Here is a 25,453-nt window from a genome sequence, read left to right on the forward strand (position 1 = left end):
CCTTTATGCTGTGGGATCAGTCAGGTACATATCCTAGTTCTCTCCATATAATCACAGCTTTGCCCAAAGAAATGAAAGGCAGCCATGCTTTCCTTATTAGGAAAGTTCATGTGTACCCTAAGGCACGGTGGGGTCATATTAAGGTAGATGAATGTACTGATAATCTTGGATGTACAAAGCCTGGTAGACAATGTTTAGCTTGAGCTTTGTTTAGTTATACCATACAGTCTAGAGATGATGGGAAAATTGGGTGAGCTGTGAGTTTAAAGATTGTTATTTATTTTTAAGTTAGATTAATATTATAGTAGGGAAACAAAAGGTTATAATTTGTTTGCAACTTAGCAACCTTTCCTTTTTGAAAATGACCTAAAGAGGAATAAAATACTAGTAAACTTTTTATCCCTTTTAGCCATTCAGTCATTTATGTTATCCATCCATTCAAAACATAAACCTATACCAAAAATGAGCAGTTTTTCTATATTCATGAGTTTCAGTTTCATAATTTTTCCCTTAATTATGCATAAAATGTGGCTCCTGTCATCAAAATTTGATTAAAAACACACTATCAAAAGTTCCTCAAAGTCGGGAGCAAAATAAGATGAACAGATAGAGAGCTGGCTGTTAGGAGCACAGGCCCCAAGTCCTCACTTTCCCACTGCCTGTCTGGTTCCTTTAGGAACCTCACTGTCTCTCTACTAGGCCTCCTGAGGTATAAAAAAGTTGAAATAAAGTATTTTGAAGGTACCTTACAGTTCCAGAATTATAGTAATCATGACAAACTTTTTTTGATCCTCATGCATTCCACAAATATTTATTATTAAGTGCCTGCCCAGTGATAGGCACCGTTTCTCAGCTGGGGACAGAGTGCCTGAATGATGACTTTGCCTTAGGCCTTTCTATAGAGGTGACATTGACATTGAGATCTCAAGTACAAGAAGTCAGCCCAGTAAAGAGCAGCAGAAGCATGAGTTAGGTTAGAAAATGCTTCAGGTCATAGACTGGCGCTGGACGGACGTGATTCAGATTCAAGCTCTGCCACTTTCTGACTGTGATGCCCTGGGACAGTTTCCTTAATCTTTCTGAGTCTCACTTCCTCTTCTGTAAATTGGGCTTAGTAGTAGTATTTAGCTTACAGAGATGGGAGTCTTAGGTAAGTTAAGACATGTAAAGCACTTGTACAGGATAAGCACTCAGTAAGTGTTACTTTTTACTTAATTTTTTTTTCTAGGTAGAGGAAACACCTCCTGAAAAGCTCAGAGATGAGGTATGTTCCAGAAACAAGAGAACAGGTCTGTGTTTCTGGAAAATGGTAGGGAACGATGATGTAAAGGGAGGCCGGGCCAGATCGTGTAGAACTTTGTCAACTGGAGTGAAAAGCTTAGACATAGTTCTCAGCAAAATGGAACGTAGCGGGGAGGTTTTAAGCAGGACAGTGGCAATGTCCAATTCACATTTTTGGCCACTTAAAAACTATGCCACCTGGGTAAGTCATGTAAGGTTTCTGGTCCCCAATTTCCTATATTTAACATGTAAATTATGAAAATTACCACAGAGTTTTGTTGTAAGGATAAAAATCCAGTGAGCTAATGTGAAATGATGTGTCTTTGATTGTTAGTTACTACTGTCACTAGTAATTTATAGCATACAGTTGTGACTCCTTGGCACCCCTTTTATATTGATGACATTATTATTTTATTTCCTCACAGATATTTCATGTCCCCATAGTTAAAATGTATGCTTCTTTGATGGAAGAGGATAGTTCTATTTCTTTATGTGAACCCAAAGCCCCTAATAAGTGTCATAGGGATTTCTAGTAAATAAATAAATAATAGAGTGAGGATGCAGAGGTAACATAAACACCACTCGATTCTTTGGCGGGGGAAAATTAAGGCAATTATTTAGCTCTTACATTCTGGAGTGTAAATACCCATTATGCTCCGTAAGGTGAAAAGGGCAGGAACATGAAGTAAGAGATGTGATGAAAGGAAGTAGAAGAAAGGTTAGAAATCTCAAAAATAGTCTTGGAAATTGAGTCAGTGATTCCCTTGCTATTAAAAAAGAACAGTGTATACCCCCATGCCGATAGGACAGAAATAAAGGTTGAGAACAACTGCCAAGTGTTCTAAACTCAAAACATGTTTTGTTGTGGAGTAACTATTGGATCCTTACTGTATCAAAACTTGATTCTTGGCCAGGGCCAAGAGAAAATTGGGATAGCTTTTTTTAAAGAACGGAGTTTACCTTGCTACTGATTCTAGTAGTTTTATATTTGCTGTGTTGGGAAACAGTGGTTGTCCGCCCCCAATCCCTAATTGCTCAGAACATAAGTGGTGCAAAGTTGAAACTTTAGAAAGGTATGTTCTGTATGTGCATTGTGTCAGAGATAATGTAAATACTCAGTTTAGATTATCTGCCCTTCTTGTCCATTGTGCCCAGACAGCCTCCCACTTTGAGTCAGCAAACCCTTAATAAGCATGGGCATTATGGCAGGTCCTCTGTGAGAAGGAATGAACAGGAAGAGTAAGTATGCAGTGGACTGTAACTGAAAAGTAAACACACCACCATGGCCTTGGTCACCCAGCCAGTCACCTCCGTGTGGCAGCACTAGGCATTGTTTAGGGTCATGACGCCAGAAAAAAACATGTATAAGTTCCTGCTAACAACCAAATATTAACGGATTTACAGTCTTCAAACGAAATTTTCTTCCCTTTCTCCCCAATCACTCACCTTCAGTGGGAATAACTGAATGTTAATTGGATTTTCTTTGTTTTTTTCTAAAATAATAATGGTGCAGTGCTTTTCCCACTAATTTTTCTTCCCACTGTTCTTTGCCATGTTTCAAGGCAGATGTAAATGTCTCTCGTTTCTATGATGAGCAAAATTAAGACACACCACTTAGACATCATCCCACAAAGATGATCGCGTATGATATGTGTTGGAGAAAGCTCCCGTAAACATAATTACTGAAGAATACGATTTTGGAAGGAATGAGATTACTCTTTATCGAGCACATCCTGTGTCACTGTCATTGTACTGTGCACCCAGATGCACACTGGGTGAGCCAGAGGGACGTGCTGGCTGCCCTCAGTGTTACAGAGGAGGAACATTCAGGGGTTAGAAGCAAACCCAGAGTCCATTCGGAACACCTTGTAGTTCATGCATAACTCACAAATGTCTTTCCTTTTTATGTGTGTCTCTCAGTGAAAATCACTGTTCTTACTGTTACCAGCATTGGGGTTCTTGGGTTACCCAAGAAAGAAATCAACAGGAAACCTCAGAGAAGTTTCCAGGCAGGTTTTACTAAGCTTATGCTCGAGCACAAAGGAGGCAGCATAGAGGACAGGACGGTCCTCTGAACCTGCTTGGGGGCTGGCTCAGCTTGGCTGCTTTTATAAGCTGGGGGAAGTGGGCTTGCAAGAAGAGGTTGGCTTTTGGAAAAAAGCCGGCTTGTAGAATTGTCCATATCAGGGTAGGAAAAACAGGTGGTTAGTAGAGAGATAAAATTCTGCTTTTTTTTTTTCCCTTAAGCACAGAGTAGAGGCATGGTGACATTTCTTGTGGTCAGCTTATCCGACGTTCTACCTGGTGGTATTTTTCCATTCCAGGTCCAAGTCCCTATACTGTCTCATTCCACTAAAGGCTCGTCACATGGGAGACCTGGAATGTGATGGCTGCTTACATTGTAGCATTTACTATGTAAGGCAAAAATCTAAAATACCCTAAGTAGTGCCTGTTCAATTATAAAAGGAAAGAAGATGTGAAGGATGTAGAGTTGAGCTATGTGATTGTTTTCCCATTATGTCAGAAGAGGCTGTAAGAATGCAAATACACTGAGTGGCCAGATTATTATGATGTCTGAATGCATAATAATCTGGCCACTCAGTGTGTATGTGTGTGTGTGTGTGTGTGTATATATATATATATATATATATATATATATATATCAGTTGATATTTAGTTGTTAGCAAGAGTTTATACAAGTTTTTTTTTTCTGGCCCGGTGCATGAATTCGTGCATGGGTAGGATCCGGCCAGCCTGGCCAGGGGGAGGGGACATGGGCAGTTGGCTGGCCTGCCTATTGGTTGAACTCCTGGTCGAGGGGACAATTTGTATATTAGCCTTTTATTATATAGGATATACACTGAGTGGCCAGGTTATTATGCATTCAGAGATCATAATAATCTGGCCACTCAGTGTACATCTTTGTGGATATTCTGTGAAATATTTTGTTGAAAGAGCAGAATGCATGTTCATTTCATGATTCACAACCAGTAGGTTGGTCTCCTCTGTTACCGAGTCTTTAAGTCTTGTATCAGATACCTTCTATAAGAGACCTTTCCTAATAATAATAATAATAATAATAAATATTTTTAAGTCCCCAAACAGATGGCTAACCCCCTTCCCCCCAAATATACAATTCTTACTTCTTGTGACCTACCTTGAACTAGTCTGTACCTTTATTATGGTATATTCTATTAGTTATGATATTTATATAATTTTCTTTCCCCTCACCCCATTACATAAATTCCTTTAGGGCAGGGGCTCTCCTGCCCTTAGTCTTGGTATTGTCGGAAGCACTTCCCACCAGCAAAGAAAAGAAGTTCTTAGTAAATATTTGTTGGATCAGGAACAGTTTACATATTCATTAAATTAGCTGTTCTGGCTGTTTTCAGTCATATGAAAGATATGCACATCCACTCTCTCACTCTATCTTGTTGCCCAACCTCGGCAGGCAGATTGTAACTACTTTAATTCCTTGTTGACTGTTCAAGGAAGTTTTTATTAGTGTTGAATGGAAGTCAAACCTCTTGAGTTTTCTGGCACATTGTGAGTTGTTTACAGCTGCTTTTTCATTGGTGTTATTGTTCAATGGGACCTGCCTGAGGAGTGTGCTGTACACCAAACAGTTTATACTAAGCATTCATTTATTCATTGGCTCACCCATCAGATGACTCATTTACCACTTGTACCACTTGTAAATAAATGTGGATGTCTGCAACCTTGAAATACCCTTGATGTTCGTATGGTATGTTTCAAATGATGTAAGTATCTTACCATATTTATAACTTTTAGGACCAACTAAGAGACCGTATAGTCCCTTAAACATATAAACAAGGAGCTATGAAATATGTATTTTTTTAAAAACATTGGAAATGAGACCTTGGTCTTATTATTATTCTAGGGAAATTGAAACCATTTTATAGAGGTAGAAAGAATGCACTCACACATCAGCATTACTTAATAGAGACATATTTTATTAAGGTTAGCCATATATGTAACAAAATTTTGGCATAAAATTAATTTTCAGTACTATCAGGGAACTGGTTTTAATTTAGTTGACCTAAGAGTATACAGAGCAAATATTTTCCAAATTAGTCACATGTAGGAGGGTCACTTATTCTTACAGGTAGAAGGGGCTTTCTTACCTTTCACATAGTATAGTTCTGTTTACTTCTCATACAAATTACTTATGTGAAGTATACAGTTTGATGTTTAGTGATGCCTTTTTACTAATGAAAGTTATTTTGTTAGAGGTAACGCTGAGGTGAAATTATCTCATCTTTACTAAGAAGGTTTCAAATGAAACTGCTCGTGTACTAGTAATCTCTCTGTGGGTGGCCAACCTGTTGCTAGAGAACAAGTGAGCATCTTATTAAAAGTTGTTTGTTTGGTCTGGGTAAGGTAATGTTCTGTTATCAGATTAAGCTTCCTAGAAGCATATATTTTCATCACTTTAAAAAATTTCCAAGTATTATTAGTTTCATTAATAATAAGCCCTTGTTCCTTGTAAGTAACTAAAATACCAAAAAGGGCAGAAATACAAAATAAAATTTACCCAGTGACCCTTGCCATTCATATTTTTCTGAATATTCTTTTAGAAATTTCTACAAAAGAAATATTCTTACTTGCTATTCTGTTACTAACTTTATCATTTAAATAACATACCATGAACTCTTTCTATGTCAGCAAATATTAATCTGTACACCACTGTTGTATGTTATTAGTATTCCTTCATCTATCATAATAAAAGAGTAATGTGCTAATTAGACCAGACAGCCGGATGACCTTCCAGAGGACGACATTCCGGACGTCCTTCTGGACGAAGCCAGGGTGGCAGGGGCTGAGGCAGAGGCGGTTAGGGGCAATCAAGCAGGCAGGCAAGTGAGCAGTTAGGGGCGATCAGGCAGGTAGAGTGGTTAGAGGCAGTGAGGCAGGCAGGCCAGTGGTTGGGGACAATGAGGCAGGCAGGTGAGTGGTTAGGGGCAATGAGGCAGGCAGGCAGGCAGGCGAGCAGTTAGGAGCCAGCAGTCCCGAATTGCAAGAGGGATGTCTGACTGCCTGTGGGATGGGGCCTAAACCAGCAGTCAGATATCCCCCGAGGGGTCACGGATTGCAAGAGGGTGCAGGCTGGGCTGAGGGACTCCTCCCCTCCCCCACCTACCCCCGCCATGCACGAATTTCGTGCACCGGGCCTCTAGTGGTTTATAATTTACTTAATTCCCTCTTGATAAACATTTAGGTTCTTTTTAGTTTTGGAATATTATCCGTTCACATTTCAGTGACCAGAAAGATTGATGGCTACTCTGAGTGAATGGTGCACACCTGATAAATATTTCACTGACTCCTGATTATGTCATAAATTAAAAATCTACATAATTTATTAGCTGATTCTTTTATAATTGATACATCTGTACACATATATATGTATGTACACACACTCATACTCAAATAGCAGCAACTCCTTGGTGATACACCCAGTAAACCCTTGCTTCCACCACTCTGGAGCCTCCCTACAGCAGCCCACTTTTTACTTAGATTGCAGTTAAATACCTGATCTTGGGGGCTCTCTGATTCCCAGGTTTTCCCCCATATCTCCTCTTTTCCCTCCAGACAATTGTGCAAATGCTGAATTCTTCCTCTTATCCTTCCATTTTTCATAGGCCATGAATTTGTTCTCCTTTAGAAAATTCTTTATCATACAAATTCTTCAGAAAATTACAATAAAGATATCCCAATCATCACGTTCTTAAGTATATCAATTTCTATCTGATTTTTATCATTGCAGGTTTAATAACTATTGTTAAGAATAATAACCAGTTATTTTTCACTATTTTGGTTGAAACCATGTATCTAAAATATATTGGAACATATCCAGTAATCCAGTATGAATTTTTTGTAATCATTTATCTACCCAGTTGACAACTTGATGTCAAATATCTGGATATTTGAAAAATACCTAAATTATGTTAAATTTTTCAGTGTATCCAGAGTATTGATTATTACATAGACATGGTTGGGTAATTGTTGGGTAGTCTGGAACCTTCATTTAGGTACTTTTGAGGGGAAAATACCAATTCATCACTTGGATTAATTAGTGGCAATATTTATAAAAGCCACAATGTGAGGGGGGGGGGGAATGAAACCTGACATACATGATATAAATTGAATACCTGGAAACACCACCATCGGTAGTTCTTAAGAAGAAAAACATTGCCTACGGTGCAGCCAGATACATAAACAATTCTGGAAATTTTTGTTTCTACCGCCCCACATTAATTCCAAGAAACATTAGGAGCCTTTTAAAAAAATCTTGCAGCTTTTCATTTATACTAAATTTTTATTTATAACATATAAATGAATATAGGTCAATCACAATAGACTCATAGGTAGGGCAGTATACATTTGGCAACATTTACCTTTTAAAGTGGTTATTCAGCCTGAACTCCAGGGATTGCTTTCAATAATAGATTTTTTTTTTTAATTTTGCAAGGAACAACCTAAGGGAGTGTGTTTCAACATGTCAGCATTTTTTAATTGCAAAGTAATAAGTTAAGGACATAATATTTGCATGGAATGAATGTGGACAAGATTGGGCAATGTGATCTAGTGATAATGCAATTAGGTACATTCAGTCCTACAATCATATTCTAATTATATTGAACCAAATGATGACAGTACAAAGAGAGGTTACAAGTGAAGTATCTCATCACGCTTTAGCTACTTAAGCCTTTTGTTAATGACTTAGATTAAGACATAGAAGACTTTGTGCATATAAAATAGTCAAAAAAACAAAGCTGAGAAGAATATGTTGACTAGCAAGGTTAGAAATAAAAGATTGAAGAAGACTACAGAGATGTTATTTCTTTTTAACGTATCATAGGTGCAAAAATGGCAGAAAATTTAGCTAATTGATATTTACAGTAAATTAATGCGTAGTCTTAAACTTTGATTCTCAAGAGAGATAAGGACTAGAAAGATATAGCAACTAGAAAGAATAGCAACTCTTGTGAAAATAACTAGAGCATTTTACCCAATTGAAAATTCAGGATTGACCAGCATTGTTACTGTTAAATGCTTACTCTACATAATGCATATTTACTAGTATAGTTTGAAAGCACTTTTTTTTAAAAGTTACATTTATTTTTCTTTTTTTAATATATTTACTAGTATAGTTTGAAAGCACTTTTTTTTAAAGTTGTGTTTATTTTTCTTTTTTTAATATATTTTTTATTGATTTCAGAGAGGAAGGAGAGGGAGAGATAGAAACATCCGTGATGAGAGAGAATCATCGATTGGCTGCCTCCTGCACGACCCGCACTGGGGATCGAGCCCATAACACGGGCATGTGCTCTGACCAGGAATCAAACCAGTAACCTCTTGGTTCATGGGTCAGTGTTCAATCACTGAGCCACACTGGTTGGGCCAGATTTCATTCTTTTTTATAGCCAAGTAGAATTCTGTTCTGTATATGTGCCACAACATTTTTAACACTCATCTACTGATGGGCACTTGAGTCAATTCCATATGTTGGTTATTTTAAATAATGCTGCAATAAATATAAGGGTACTTATATTCTTTCAAATTAGTGTTTTGGGTTTCTTTAGATATATATGCCCAGAAGTAGAATCACTGGGTCATAAGGCAATTCCATGTTTAATTTTTTGAGGAGCCTCCATGTTCTTTTTATTTTAGATATTTGTTAACAACAGCACCCCACTTCCAGGAACCAAACTGTGTATTAGTTTTCAATTATTGTGAACAAATCAACACAAATTTAATGGCTTAAAATAATAAACATTTGCTATGTCACATACAACTTAGCTGGGTCATCTGCTCTTTGTCTCACAATGCTGAAAGTAAAGTATCAGCTGGACTGTGTTTTCAATGGAGGCTTGATTTGGGGGAAGAATCTGCTTTCAAGCTCATTCACGTGTTAACGTAAAAAATATTCAAACCTGTGAAGAGTTGTTGGTGAGTTTATTTGAGCCAAACTGTCGACAGTTGCCAGGAAGCAGTATCTCAACAGATTGGGATAGTGCTCCAGGGAATGGCAGTTTCTCATCTATTTTTATACATTGCAATCAAAGGAAGGGACATAGGTGGGTTACATGGAGTCCACTGGTGATAAATTAGAGAGGCAGGAGAAAGTAAAGCGGGAAATATTTCTAACTATTTATTTCTCTCCCTTCCCTCTCCATGAAAAAAATCAATAAGATATATTTAGGGGGGAAAAAACCCAACAGGATAAAAGAGGTTGAATATGTACTGTATAATTTAAAGCGTGTAAAATAATATAACTTTTTAGGGGCATATATGTTATCTATACTAATAAAAGGGTAATATGCTAATTAGACCAGACATCTTTCAAACATCCATCCAGACAAAGCCACGGTGGTGGGGGCTGAGGCAGAGGCCATTAGGAGCAATCAGGCCGGCAGGGGAGGGCACTTAGGGGCGACCAGGTCAGCAGGGGAGCAGTTAGGTGTCGATCTGGCTGGCAGGGGAGTAGTTAGGGGTGATCAGGCTGGCAGGCAGGCAAGCAGTTGGAAGCCAGCAGTCCCAGATTGTGAGAGGGATGTCCTCCGAGGGGTCCCATATTGGAGAGGGTTCAGGTTGGGCTGAGGGACCCCCCCCCATGCACGAATTTCGTGCACTGGGTCTCTAGTAAGAATAATAAAAGAAGGAGGAGGTAGAGGGAAATTAGATACCTACACATAGAGGAAGGCCTTGTGAAGACAGAGCAGAGAGACTGAAGATTAAAATGATGCAATCAGAGCCGGGAATGCTACCAGCCCACTAGAAGCTGGGAACAGATTCTCCCCCAGGGCCTCTGTAGGGAGTGTGGCCCTGCTCACACTTTAATTTCTGCCCAGTAATACTGGTTTTGTTCTTCTGCCCCCAGAACTGTAAAAGACTAAATTTCTGTTGTTTTAAGCCACCAAATTTGTGATAATTTGTTATGGCAGCCACACCAAACTAATACAGATGGGTATTAAATGATACTTTGGTTTTGCTTTGTAAACTCATTTTACTAGTTACTCAGTGAGGTTAAATATCATTTCATAAGATTATTGACTGTCCAGTTATTTTCTTCTATAAGTTTTTCAACTCATGTTTTTGTTTCTTTTTAAAAAATTCACTTTCTTATTGTTAGTAGGAATTCTTTACTTATTCTCACTTACTAATCTTACTGAAGAGATGTTTATCTTATGTATATTATGATGTCTTCATTTAGAGGTTTTCTTTTTCACCTTATTTTAAATTATGGAATTTTTTAAAATACCCAAATGAAGACAGCATATTTTCCTTTCATTTTTTGTACATTATCTAAGAAATCCTTAAAGATTGTGTTGCTGTTATTTGTGTGGCTGACTATTATTGCCATGATAAAATACCCGTTCTTTTTGTTATAACACTTGTTCTTTGTTGCTGTTACTTTTAGATAAATGTTACCTTACTTATAGCAATTTCTAATATATACAAAGCATTATCGCACCCATGTTAACCTATACCTTCTTTCCAAACAACTGGTACTTTTCTTATTCAGCACAAGCTATTGATTCAGATTTTGGTAATCAGCAAGGGTCATAACATCTTATAGCTTGTTGAAAATCCCAGGTGTCCTTATAAGAAGGCTGCTCAATCATTGAGGAGATGTCAACATATAAGCCTCAGTCAGCTGTGCTGGCATTTTTGTGTTTCCATAGTAATTCCTCTCAAAACTTTTCCCTTATTTTCAGTGTGCCACCTGGGCTTGAATGCATGAAAGAACAGGACCTCTGCAACAAGATAATGGCTACAATACTAGAAAATTACAGTACCCTGTTTGAAGTAGAGCACACAGGAAGTGATAACCAGAGTTGTGAAAACCCAACGAAGCTTATCATCGTCAAAGTAAGTTTGATATTTAGTTTTTCAGGATGGCTATATGTTGAGTGGAAGACGTTTTATTTACATCATTGTTTTTCATGAAAATTCCATTTGGATATAACTTCAGGTTATTATTCCTATGTTTATTTCATTCTTCTTATGAAACCTATTATCTGTATCAAGTGTTGTTAAGTAATATGTATTCTTCTAAGATTGAAGAATAATTGTGAATTGATGTTTCCTTGCTGCTATAAAATCATCTCAAAAGCACTTATGTGAGCCCAGTGCTGGGGTCGATTGGGTGTACCACCTTTTTATGGAAGTCTGGTGTTATAGTGAAGATATGATACATGCTATGTCTGTGTTCAGGAGTGCTAGCTTACTGAGTAAATTGCAAAATCCCTTCAGACAGTAAGTATTTCTATGTCTTTTTGTCACTCTTGTGTCTGGCACACTTTCAAGTTCAACCTCAGATTTTAACTCCCATATATGTAGTCATTGGTAACTATCATCAGTAAAGGACAGTATTTTGAAAACCTAAAAAGGAATTACTGACAATGCTATCTAAATGTTTGTATACATTGGTTGATAATTTATAGCATATTCTTTACACTTTAGGTAAATGCATGTAGGTCTCTAAAGATTTACAATTGAGAGTCAGAGAATAAACACCCAAACCAAATCCTCCAGATGAGGGAAAAGAAGGAAGGCATTGCATTCCTTTTTCATTTATATTGAGGCAAAGTCATGATGGAACTGATCATGGAAGATTCCCTCAGGAGGTTTCCTGAAACTTATCAAATTTACAGACCTACTCTATTCTTGTTGATTCAATGATAAGGAATGATTAAGAGGTACTTGGTGTGGGTGTTTTCATCTCTTCTTCCATATGAGGCATGACTTTGAAGAAGAAATAAAAGGTAATGGTTATCAGGTAGCACCCTGTAAAAACAGCACAACAAGACTAAAACTAGGTTTTCTTAACTGGGGCTTATGCTGTTAATACAACAGACTCCCTGTAACAGATAGAGTACATCTGAGAGAAATGCACTTAGCAGGAATCTTGCCAACGTAATAAAGAGAACTTTAAACTGAAATTTGAGGTAAGGGAAGAACAATGCTCAGATAAAATGAAAAAATGAAATACTTTGAAGAATATCAGGTGTAACCTAAGGTGGAGGTAATATGGAAGCTGAGAAAATGTCAGTGATTCAAAAGAGAAAAGAAGAAAAAGCCGTACTTATATCACTTCTGCTACAAGAAAGAAAGAAAGAAAGAGAGAGAGAGAGAGAGAGAGAGAGAGAGAGAGAGAGAGAGAGAGAAAGAAAGAAAGAAAGAAAGAAAGAAAGAAAGAAAGAAAGAAAGAAAGAAAGAAATTATTTTTTAAATAGAGAAAATTTTACCTTAAATTTGTTCTTTCATTTCCTGCAGTACTTAGCAAGGGGTCTCTTTTTAAAATGTTAAAAAGTGATTGACTTTCTTCCAACTATATCTTTGATGCTTTTTAATACTCATGCCTTTTAAATAGGGCTGATAAAATAATAAGGTAATCTTTAAATATAATGTAAATAGATAAGCAACAAAAGCTTGCTGAGATATAGATAATCTCTGGACTGTGTCAACAGGAGATTATATGTTGAGATATATGGAAGAGTGCCCTTGCTTGGAAATCCTTGAGTTTGTAGGTTTAAGCATGGTGGAGAACATAGCATGAGAGTACAGATTAAGACACATAAACTGATAATACTGTGGGAACCAAATACAGGTAGATGCCTTAGGTTGATGAATATGACTGCTACTCTCCTGATGCAAGTTTCAGATCTGGTCTAGAGGCAGGCAGATGTCACGATTAGAAATGACATGTCTATAGTCTGGAAGCATCATTCCGCTAAGGCAGAACATTTGATTCTTTTTTTTATTTTAACTGATCTTGCTCAGAGTCTTATTTCTGAAGGGGTGGCTAATGCAACAGGGGAATGAGATCTTATGGATTTAATTGTAGTCAATAAAGATGAAATAGAAGTTATGGAAATTATTTTAACAGGATGTGCCAGTGCCATTTTAGGGCCCCTAATAATGAAGAATATGCTAGCCACAGCTTGATATGTAAAACTGGCCATTGTCTAGAAAGCAAGTTTTTTAATTTTCTAAGACCACAGTGAAACCAAAACGTGGGATGTTGAGTCTGAGTTCGTTGTCTAGAGAAAGCAAAGAATGAAGTCACAGACAAAAACAGCGGATCGATGTTTATTGAGAGAAGCCCGTCCTGGAAAAGGTGCAGCTGGGGCTCCAGGAGCCAACCAGTGTCCAGAGCTTCCTTTCCATGTTACAGTCGTGAGTAGTTCAGCATCCAAGCTAATGAAAGCCTGTTACAGTCCATGTGTGGAGGCCCACATGGCCAGAAGCCACGTGGGCACAGGGATGTGCTCCCCCACAGCAGGAATGTCAGGCATTCATTGTGCGCTGTGCAGCGGGAGAGAAGAAGGGGAGAAAGCATGCATGCCTTTTTGTATATATGCTTCTTAGTTCCTGATTGGTCCTTTCATACATTTTAAAGCTCCTGCCCTTCCTTCCCCGCCCAGGTAGGTTCCCCGATTCTCCTGTCTCTGCCCCATGGTCCCGCCCCTATCTACCTAGCTGCTTCTGTCTCCTCAGTAGTAACAGATATAAACCAAGAGAAGCTAGATTAAAAAGGAATTGGGCCCTAACCGGTTTGGGTCAGTGGACAGAGCGTTGGCCTGCAGACTGAAAAGTCCCAGGTTCGATTCCGGTCAAGGGCATGTACCTTGGTTGTGGGCACATCCCCAGTAGGGAGTGTGCAGGAGGCAGCTAATCTATGTTTCTCTCTCACTGATGTTTCTAACTCTCTATCCCTCTCCCTTCCTCTCTGTAAAAATCAATAAATATATATGTGTGTGTGTGTATATATATATATATATATATAGGAATTGGGAGGCTCACAATGAAATCATTAACACACTGAAAAGTAATAAAAATGAAAGGGCAACTAAAAAATATTATTCTGATCATTCTCATGAGTTCAGCTTTTAGAGAATGTGTCCAAAAAAAGGAAACTGGCACAAAGCAAGTGAAAAAAATACACAAGAGTGACAGAGATATAAATGTTTGAGCTGAGACTGAGGTATAAAATGGGGAAATGTATTTTTAATGGGAAAAGTACTAAATGTGCCCCCTGACACACCTTTGTGTACCCCAGGATAAGAAACAGAGGCAGTGTTGAATGACATTTTTCATGATATTTTTTGTGGGCTAAATGGAGATTTGGGGTGCAGACAAGTATAAATTTGATTGTATTTGGACTTGGATCGAGAACTTTGACCACAGCATTGGAATGTGGGTCGGTATTAACTTCAGGGAAGGTTTCTACATTTGTTTGTGTCATCAGTACTTTAATCATTGACTTGAATGAACATATTTGCACGTGCAGTAAAGCTAGAGGGGCAGGAGTGGGGTGGAGGGGGCCAATGGGAGGAAAAGGAGGGTACATCTGTAATACTTTCAACAATAAGGATACTTTTTTTAAAAAAGTTGGAAGAATATAGGTCAGGTGTTGGATGTCTACATGTATAGAGTAACAAAACGGTATGTGTGTGGTGCATGTGTTTGCGCCCACACCTACAGCTATTTCCCTCTGGCTTAAAAAACACACACACAACCCCATTTTATTTGGACCTGAAGCTATGTGCTGGGGTCAGTTGGGCCCCTCCCTCTGACCCAAGGGATGGATGAGTCGTAAATGGTATAAATAGGGTGGTATTATAATCACTCTTTAGTCATTGATTGACTAAAGGTCAGAAGAGACATTTTACCTTACATCCAAGAGGTAGCTTTAAAGTAAAGTGTGCTGGGGGCAGAGGGCCTCTGGGAAAAATTTTCATCCCTGATAACAAAAAAAAAACCAAGAATGGTTTATGAGATAAGAGCTGTAGTTGCCTCTGGGTGGAGTTAGGGGTGGTGGCATGGTGATGATTAACCAGGAAAGTGCTCTAGGGAGCTCTCTGTGGTTACGAAAAGGTTCTATATATCTCAATAGGGATGTGTGTTATGTGGGTGTATGCATTTGTCAAAACTCATTCAGCTGTGCACTTAAGATTTATATATTTTACTGTACGTAAAGTAATTTTAATTCAGTAAAGAGAAAAGAGGGTAGGCCCCTGAATCACAATGCCCACCTCTCCCATCTGCTTTTGGATGTTTTCATGCCTGGGGCTGCTGCCGCCATCTTCTGTCTTGGAGGAATGAATGCATCAGGATACAGAGGTTGGCAACTAAAGAAGGGAAAAGTCTGGATTCCTCATTACTGTTCATCTGCTGAACCAACCCTGACCACACATACCTCTGGACTTTTCGTTACGTGAGGGAAAGAAATGTCCTCATCGTATAAGCTAACTTTAGTGTAGTATTTTGGGTCTTGCACCGAGAGCCTGCTGCAGTCATAATTGGAAAGCAGTGTACTTAGGTTTGTAAAATGATTTGCACCAATAGAGCCAAGAAGAGACCCAAATAATAATAGCTAACCTGAAAATCATCCACAGATTTTAGTTAACTTTAGCAGAGTATGAACTGTCAATGTGATGTGATTGCCAAAAATAACTACAGGTTCGTTCACTGGATATAACAGTAGTATCCAGAACAAAGAATGTATGTGTCACTGCACTTGGTGTAGGTACAAGCAATATCTTCAGTGTTACGTCTGATTTTGAGTACTACCTTCTATCTCTCCTGACAGTCCTGACAATCTCCTGGTCCTCATTTATCCTAATTAAATGTGTATTTGTCTGGTTGACTGTTGTACTTGAGTTTCCCTACTGCTGATGACTTCTAAATCGTAATTCTAGGCCCAACCTAGCAGGAGAGCAATAGAGCCATATTTCCCACTACCGATAAAAAGCTATACCCTGGCCTGTGTGCTGCGTGGTTAGAGTATTGGCCTGTGCACCAAAGGGTCATGGATTCGATTCACAGTCAAGGGCACGTACCTGGGTGCAGGTTCGATCCCCAGCCCCAGTAGGGTGTGTGAGGGAAGCAACCAATCGATGTGTCTGTCTCACACTGATATTTTCTCTCGCTCTCTCCCCTACCCCCCCCCACCCCCGCCTCCCCGCCACTCTCTCTTCCACCCTCTCTAAAAATCAATGGAAAAAAATATCCTCGGGTGAGGATTAACAAAACAAAAAAAAATTTAATTAATTACTTTTTTGAAAGAGCTATGTTGGTTACTCAAATTTTTCATCCCAAAAACATTTCCAAAATTTTGTCTGTGTTCTCCTTTCTCTAACCTTTGTTTGCCAGCCCCTGGCCTACCAAGCTATAATCTTTACTTTTATCCTTAATTCCTGTCCTTTCTCTTTTCCACTGGGACTCATATTCTATGTTAGACATATCTCTGGAAGTTAGTGTCTTGTGTCCACCTACTACCATTAGGCCCTTTTCATAGCCACACAATTTCATACTGTTTTCCCACTTCTACGTTCACCTCTTCCCACCTTCTTTCTACCAGTGATAGAATTATGTTCCTAAAAAACAAGCCTGATCATAACGTATACCTGTCTTAAGTAAGCAAATCTTTGCTATTGTTGTTTTGCTTCCCACTCTTTTGCTGACAATATGCAATTAGACTCCTTTACTTGGAATTCAGGTCCTTTACACTGTCCCGTAACCAAACTTACCCCTTAAATACTTCAATGAATATTGAATGGTTCCTGTCTCTTTCTGCTTCTCTGATCTGTCTTTAGTCTCCTTTGAAGACTTTTTCTTCTCAGAATTAAACATTGTTATATCCTAGGCTCGTTCCTAGATCTTCAATCCAGAGCTCTCCCTGGAAGATCATACATATGTACCTAACTGCCTAGCCATCACTTGCACCTTCCCATCTATGGATTGTTTCATCTTCCCTCTTCTGCTGCCTGAGTTATTGCTTATGGAGATATGAACATGTCACTTCCCATATCAAAATTCTTCAGTGGTTCTTGATCTTCACCTATCTCTATATTATAAAATCTGAATCTTAGCATGACAGGCAAGGCTTTTCATGATTGGAACCACCCTACTTATTCACAGTCCTTTCCTACCACTCCCACCCAAACATTTGACACACTAGCAGTCATTGATTGATGTAATTGTAGAAACCATGTAACTTAAGTCTCATGTTTGTCAGTCTAGTTAGTACAGTGCTTGGCATTGAAAATTCCATGAAATCAATGACTGGACTCTATTAATCTTATTAACAATAATGTCTATGATAATAGTTTGTACATAGCATGAAAACAATATTAATGAATATTTTCAAAGTAATTTCATGAAATTAGAAATATGATAGTTCACTGAGTACTTCCTGAGTGCCATACTTAAGAAAAGGTATTAAATACTTCTAAAGTCTTTAACAGTTCTACAAAGAGCACTAATATTAGGATAAGAAGGCTTATGTCTGTGTAGTGTGCTACTCAGCAGTACGACTGGGTAATTTATAATATCTCTGTTTTTCTTTCCTATTATCTAAAACTAGAGGCCCAGTGCATGAAATTCTTGCATGGGTAGGGTCCCTAGGCCTGGCCGGCGATCAGGGCTGATCTGTGGGGCCACCAGTGGGGCAATCAGGGGGCCACCAGCAGGCACCCAGGACCCGTGCTTCCCTTGCAGCCCTGGCTCCGTCCAGAAGGATGTCTGGCCTAATTAGCATATTACGCTTTTATTATTATAGATGGTGAAAATCCTATAGGGTTATTGTGAGATCCAAACTGTTCATAGTAGTAAGAAGATTTTCAAAGCCAGTTAAGTACTCTAGAAATATAAAAGCATTTTTTGTTTGTTTGGCTGTTAATATTGGTTGAAGAGTAACTAATGAAGTCATTGGCTTATTTGAAATGATCTGGTCAAAGATACTTCAGTAGTTATATAAATAAACTTTAGAGCACAGAGATCTGAACTCCATCTGGAATTAGGCAGAATGGGTTAGAACTTCCAATTTGTGTAACTCTGGGCAAATTACTTAATTTCTCCTTTACCTTTGATTTCCTCGTCTGTAAAAGAGGAAAAGTATCAGTAACTAATTTAGCCATTTTTGTTACATTTGAAAGAAATAATGATAGCAAGTCTTTAATAAATGTTTAACATAAAGAAATCATTAGGGTCACATCACCTGTATGATATTTCCTTTTGACACCTTACTTCTCTTTACCTTAAACATCAGGCTTGATAACAGAAAAAAGACAGAGTATCAAAAGCAGAAAAATAAAATTGACAATGAGGTGTATTACTCATGACAGAAGAGTTTCTGCTTCTAGACATTTTTTGCCATTTAGATTCTAGTTTCAGGGCATGATTAGATTAATTATCCTTTTAGCTTTGGAAAGAATCTGCACTCTCAATAGACAGAAGAATGTGATTTTAGTATTTAATGTCTATCTAAATCTGCTTTTAGAAAATGAACCATTAATAAAAAACACACAAAACTCCTTTAAGTGAAATTTTTATGAAAGAATGGGATATTTCCGTGACTGTGAAATAAATCACTAGGATTTCAGTAAGTTGCTGAGGAGAGGAAGTGAAGTGGGGAGCTGAAATCCTTCCACACAGAAGTAAGGCATGGAGGGTTTGTGTAGCGGTGACCAGACATTTCTGACTAGACCATAGGAAGTAGCACTAGGGAGCTATTTCCCAGAGTAAATTAGAATGGTGTTTAACTATGGAGTTGACACATAGGAATGGAAGAACAATTAAAGGTTTATAAGAACAGGATGATTTAACTTAAACTGTACTTTAGATTTTTACTTTCTTCCTTTGGTGTAAGCAGGAAGTTGGTGTGACTCTCAGTGAAGCTATTTTGTCATAGGCTATCGGGGGTACCTACCTAATGTCTGTTTCTGCTCAGCTGACTCTGGTCAGTGCTGCAAAATGGATCACGGCTTCCAGAATGCATTCATCAGCCTCACTTCCAGGCAGACTTGCTCTACCAGAGGCCAAGGCAAAGATAAGGAAAACAGCTTATTTGTGTGACTCCTCCTTCAACTCCACTTGCCCTGTCATTGGGAGTGAACCATGGTTCCTGTAAGGTTTTTCCAGATTCTACAATGGTTTGGTGATGTCCACTGGATCTAATTACTTCAGTCAAAGGAATCTGGACAGACCTCGTACATTTCTGCCATTTGGAGAAATCAGTAGTCTGCTGGAGGTCTAAGAATATACATGTTGCCCTGGCCTGGTGGCTCAGTTGGTTGGAGTGTTGTCCCTACGCCAAAAAGGTTGTGGGTTTGATCTCCGTCCAGAGTATATGGGAGGCAACCGATCAATGTGTCTCTCTCACATTGATGTTTCTCTCTCTCTAAAAATCGGTGAAAACATATCCTCGGGTGAGGATTAAAAAATGAAAAATAAGAATATACAGGTTGACTGAGCATTTTGCTGAATTTTGGCAACTAGTCTTCATATTTGGTTGTCTATAATTGTTGCCATTTCACTTAAAGGTGAATTTTTTTTCTCTTTTTCTTTTTGTTTTTTTTGAAGTTTCTATGAAGTAACATAACCAGAGGTGCCTTTATTTTGCCAAACTGAAAGTCCAAAGCTGTATTTCTGAATAACTGGGTTAAGAGAAGCTCATCTTCCAAGTGGCACCTAATAGCCATAGTTTACTAATTTCTACAACTTCAGAAGAATTCTGGAATTTCTGTTCACAAGTAGATCTAAATCCAGACTTCAGTGAAGCTTTTCTCTCATATCTACCCAAGAGTTAACTTAATTACCAGATATTTACTTAAATATGATTTGGTGGCTTAAATATGATTGAAATGATGGATTATGTAATTTAAGCTCATTATATTAAATCTACATAATTATTGTTTGCCTCCTATGTGCAAAGCATTGTTTTAGGCACAGGGGACATAATAGTGAGCAATAGACAAAAGTCTGCCCTTATTAAGCATATATTCTAATGAGGATACAACAAGCAATAGGCAATAAATAACTAAGAATATATGTAATATGTCAGATGGTGAAATGTTCTGTGGAGAAAAAGCAGGGAAGGAGAGAAACAGTATTGGTAAGGTACTAGGGGAATAGCATTTGCCCATTTAAAGAGGATGATTAAAATGCTTCATTGACAAGGGGACATTTGAGCAGAGACTTCAAGGAGGTGACGGAGCAAGCCATGAAGACACTTAGGAGAAGAGCATTCAGGCAGGGAGAACAGTATAAAGGCCTTGAGATAGGAGTGTACTTGGTCTGTTTGACCAGCAGAGTTGAAGGCCAGTGTGGTTGAATTACAGTGATCAAGAGAGAAAGTTAAGAGACATGAGGTCACAGAGGCAACAAGTGACCAGATCACATATAGTCTTAAAAGTCATTGGAAGGACTTTAACTTTTATTCTGATTTTATCTTAAAAGACCGTATTGAACAGAAGAGTGCCGTGATCTGACTTGTGTATTAAAAGAATTACTCAAACTGCTGGACAGAGAATAGACAGTTGAGCCAGGGGAGTGGTAGGGAAATTGGTAAGAAGAACTGAAGGTAAGTTAGGATATGAAAGAGCAACACAATAGGAGGTTCTAGAGACCCCACTTAGGTTAGAGAATGTTTGAAAAGGGAGTAGATGAGCAAGCAAGTTAAAAGAGTAGGAGGCTTTGAACAGAGATGGGATGCTTATATCAGTGATTCATGATGTGGAGCAATCTGGAGTGATGACAAGAGTTAGGTTGTGTTTATGAGAATGAGTGACTGACTGGAAGAGAAGAGAAAATCATAGGAAAGGAGATGGTTAAGGGATGACAATAAAGATATTGATGGTTTGTCCATATTGACCCCAAATTTACCCAGGAAGATGGCAGATACTGAGGTGGACAGAAAGGCCTGGTCTGCCTAGTCTATGTATATTATTTATATACTTTGAATATAAGTTATATGTATGTATACTTAATAGGCTTAATGTAGAGCTTCAGATATGTACACACACAAAATAATGTGGTTAATATGTTTTTAACTATCCAGGAGGATCTGGACAAGGATCACCCTCTTCCAAATGAACATCTTATGAGACTGTCTTTATTGGGCACTGTTGCTATTGCTCAGTTTGTCTTTGGGAATTTCTTTTAAAATGGTCTTCAGAACATATGTTATTCATGCCTGATATTTTTCCATATATCATTAGACTGGTCAGTCTTTATACTTTAATACTTTATTTGATTACTAGGGGCCCGGTACATGAAATTCGTGCACGGGTAGGGTCCCTAGCCTAGGGTCATGGCCGATCTGGGCCTTCCTGCTGCTGGCCGGGGCCTTCCTTCATCCTGTGCTGCCCCCTGGTGGTCAGCACATGTCATAGCGAGCGATCGAACTCCTGGTGTCCGGTCAAACTCCCAAGAGGACACTTTGCATAGTAGCCTTTTATATATATATAGATGGGAAATAATTAGTAGTCATTTTGAGCCACAGAAGATCACTAAGTTGGGGAGTAGTGGTTAAATTTTAACTTTGGGTTTTCAATTGAAACCTGTCTATAAAATAAAAATGCTAATTTTTCTGTGTGACTCATAACAAACTCTCAAAACAAGTATTTTTAAATGTTCTGAGTAAAGGCAAAATATTAGAATAGACTTCCCTGGTGATTAGTTTGAGGGACATGCTCATCTATCAATATATGGCAAGTTTGATCACAAAGTTCAGCCTTATTCCTATAGAGTAAAATTCATTTACCACATAAACTGATATATCACATAAACTTTCTAAAATATTTCCCATGTCTTTTTCATGCTCAGAAACAATGCATGAGTCTCCACATTTTCATTTAGGGCTATAATCTAAACAAAATAACTTCAAAAAATATTCACTTTAAAAAAATCTGATACCTACTTTGTGTAATGCTCTGGACTAAGTGCCAGGCCTCTTCAGAAAATAAATAAGACATTTCCCTGTTTTCTAAGGCAGTGGTCGGCAAACTGCGGCTCGCGAGCCACATGCAGCTCTTTGGCCCCTTGAGTGTGACTCTTCCACAAAATACCATGGCCTGGGCGAGTCTATTTTGAAGAAGTGGCGTTAGAAGAAGTTTAAGTTTAAAAAATTTGTCTCTCAAAAGAAATTTCAATCGTTGTACTATTGATATTTGGCTCTGTTGACTAATGAGTTTGCCGACCACTGTTCTAAGGGAACTTACAGTGCACAACACACAGAATCAGTGCAGGAACAGAGGGGCAGAGGGAGGGGGATCTTTATGCCAGATATTGTGCTGAGTTCTTTTATGCACTTTCCCTCATTTCTCACAGTAACTCAGAGGTGATCTAAATCCACTTTGCAGTTGAGGAAATTTAAGGAGTATAGTCTTCAGGGTCAACAACAGTAAATAACAGAGCTAGGTTTTGAACTCAGAGTACTATTAGGCTAATTAAGTATAGAAATAATCAAAATCTTAGCTTTAAGATTTTTGTGCCATGAGCATTTATACATTTCTTTATTCAGTATGTATTTTTGCAATTTAGTGTCAAGGAAGTACTTGAGTTGTGTTCTTCTGACTCTAGTCCTGTATGCTTTCACTACCCCCGGCCCTTTCTATAGCCCCTCAAGGATATTCCAAACTCGGTAGCAGTGGAGTCATAGTAGGGATCATAAAAATATTTGAGTTTTTATGTCATTGTTTGATACTTTGTGATTTGGCTGCATTGTCTCTTTGTGTGTATGGGGACTTACATGGGGTGAATAACTGACTCCTGCCCACCAAAATCTACTTGTTCTTATTTTGAAAACCTAGGAACACAGAGGTAGCGCTAAATTGAAATTTACTTGCTCATTTTTTCATACCAGACCTTTCTTTGGATAGTGAGGTATACTTTTTAGATTAGTTCTGAGTTTGAAGGTTAAAAAATATTAAATGATAATAAGAAAAACAAAGATAATATAGCATGAAAGAATGTCATTCGCTTGCAGGACCCACATAGGCACTTTCTAGTAATGGAAACTGATAAGATTACCAGTAAGTAATAAAAGTAGTATTAAAGGTTATTACCTTAGGGTGGTAAACACACAATACAATATACAGATGATGTATTGTAGAATTGTGTACCTAAAACCTGTATAATTTTACTGACCAGTGTCACCCCCCAAAAATTAAATAAAAACAAATAAAGATTATCACTTAGCTTGGAGCACTTTTATGGTCCAAATTTTAGATCATACCCACATATTTATAATTCAGATTACTGTTAATTTCTTCTCCCCAGATGTTTTTGTTTTATAGAGTGTTTACAGATAAACACTAGGAAGTTATGTCTGCTCAGGAATCATTGGAATAGATATAACTGTCAGGTGTTAAATTCCTTCTTTCCTATTATGGGAAATATGTAACAGAAGACAGACTAAATTGCTCTGGTTATGAAAACATCATTATGCTACGTAGCCTTTAAAATGTTTACAGTGAGATGACAGCACTTTGAAACTCACACCTCAGAACTTGCCTATTTGAAATCATTAGTGCATGTATTTGGCAAATAGAGACACTAAGTAAATAAGTAAATATTTAGGATTTTCAGAGATCACTGGTAGTTGCTTTAGAACTGAATTTCTGCTATTTCCTTCATTTGGCCTCCTAAGAATAAAAGTTACACTTCTGTGGACCAGATGTACCTGGAAAGAATAGGGTATAAATTCCCAGCTCTGTTATTCGTTGGTTAAAATAATTCTGGGGTGGTTCCATTTCATAAGCACTCCCAGCACATTTTCAGTCTCCCTTTTCTTTTCCCCTGGCGTGTTCCCTTTGCCTTTCCCTCTCCTAAGCACCAAGGGACCTTCTTTTGCTTCTGTAGCTTGTTTCCTGAGCCTATGCAAGCCCAACTAGCTCATTTCTACTACTTGTGTAATTTTCTCTTATAATTTTGAAAAAAAAAAGTAATAATAATTCTGGGTGTGTGTTTTATAGTGTTTTCCAGAACTGTACCCCAAGTGGATGCTTCAGAATCACTGTAACAGTTCTAGTAACTTAATAATGAGACCTCTTCTTGTCTACGTCTCCCTCAGGGTTATTACCAATTCCCCTGATGATCACCCAAATAAACTATTTGTCCTCAATCTTCGTTTTAGGGTCTACTACTGGTTGAGGTTCTATCTAAGACATCTCAAATTCTTCTCCCTTTATGAGCCCTCTCTCATTCTCCGGGTATAGTTAATCTCAGTCTCCTGTTGTCTTAGAAGTGCTTTCTTTCTCCTTCTGTTAGAGCTTGCTTTACATTCTGCCTTGGGCGAGTTACTTTTGTTTTCTGTTGTATTGCATTGTAAGTTCTTCAAAGATAAGAACAATATCTCATATTTACTTAAACATTGGCTTTTCTCTAAAAGTTGTGGAGTAACATACATTCTTGCGCCTTCTAACACATTTATTCTAGTTCCTTATATTTACCCAAAAATGTCCATTGAATTATATCATGTGTGTGTAAATAAAAGGTAACTCAAGCTTATTTTAGGAAAGTCATAGTAATTTTGTCTCATAACAAACTCTCAAAACAGGTATTTTTAAATGTTCTGAGTAAAAGCAAAATATTAGAATAGACTTCCCTGGTGATTAGTTTGAGGGACATGCTCATCTATCAATATATGGCAAGTTTGATTACAAAGTTCAGCCTTATTCCTGTAAAGTAAAATTCATTTACCACATAAACTGATATATCACATAAAAAAATGTAACAGAACCCCACCTAACTAATATGCCAATTAATCAATTCTCTTATTTTCATGTAAAGCATACTGACTGCTGTCCATGGCAACTCTGAACACTTGTGTCTAATAGACTATTCTCACATACTTGTTCATTATCAGTTTTACTATATGCTCACGAAGAGTCAATTATGTTTGTTTCCAAGACTATTCATGTCATTTTTAATGGTACCTATATAATTTAATTAAAGAAATGCAGTGTGAATACAACATTATAGTTATTTCTAGGAAAATGCCAAGCTAATTAATAGAAGCTTCTGTAACAGACTCTGAAATCTTAATGGCTTAACACAATCAAAATTTATTTCTCACTTACTTCACAGTCCAATGGGTTGAGCAGCCATATTCTGTTTTGCCCCAACCACCCTACAAGATTGCCTCAACAGGAAAAAAGGGGGGTTGAGAATAAATGTGGAATATTTCTATGATTATATCTGCAAGTGGCTTATAAAACTTCAGTTCGAATTCTAATGAGTAGATTCAATCATATGGCTCCTAACCCAACTGTAAAGGAGGCTAGAAATGTAGTCTTCCTGGTACCTAGAGAGAGGACATAGAAGACTTTAGGACATGGTATAGTGCAGTGGTCGGCAA

The 25,453-nt window shown here is 37.9% G+C and overlaps 1 protein-coding gene across 3 annotated transcripts in view; it reads left to right on the plus strand.

The window, feature by feature from the left end:
* The window catches only part of FAM13A (family with sequence similarity 13 member A), a 293,412-nt gene that overhangs the window by 86,312 nt on the left and 181,647 nt on the right, over positions 1–25,453 (plus strand). For all 3 annotated transcript variants that reach the window (XM_080647483.1, XM_080647484.1, XM_080647486.1), the window contains exon 5: positions 11,022–11,175. In XM_080647483.1, the coding sequence (XP_080503609.1) occupies positions 11,022–11,175 (154 nt within the window). The remainder of the gene's footprint in view (positions 1–11,021; positions 11,176–25,453) is intronic.

The sequence above is a fragment of the Plecotus auritus genome (assembly GCF_963455305.1).
Source record: "Plecotus auritus genome assembly, chromosome: 1".
Classification (NCBI taxonomy): domain Eukaryota; kingdom Metazoa; phylum Chordata; class Mammalia; order Chiroptera; family Vespertilionidae; genus Plecotus; species Plecotus auritus.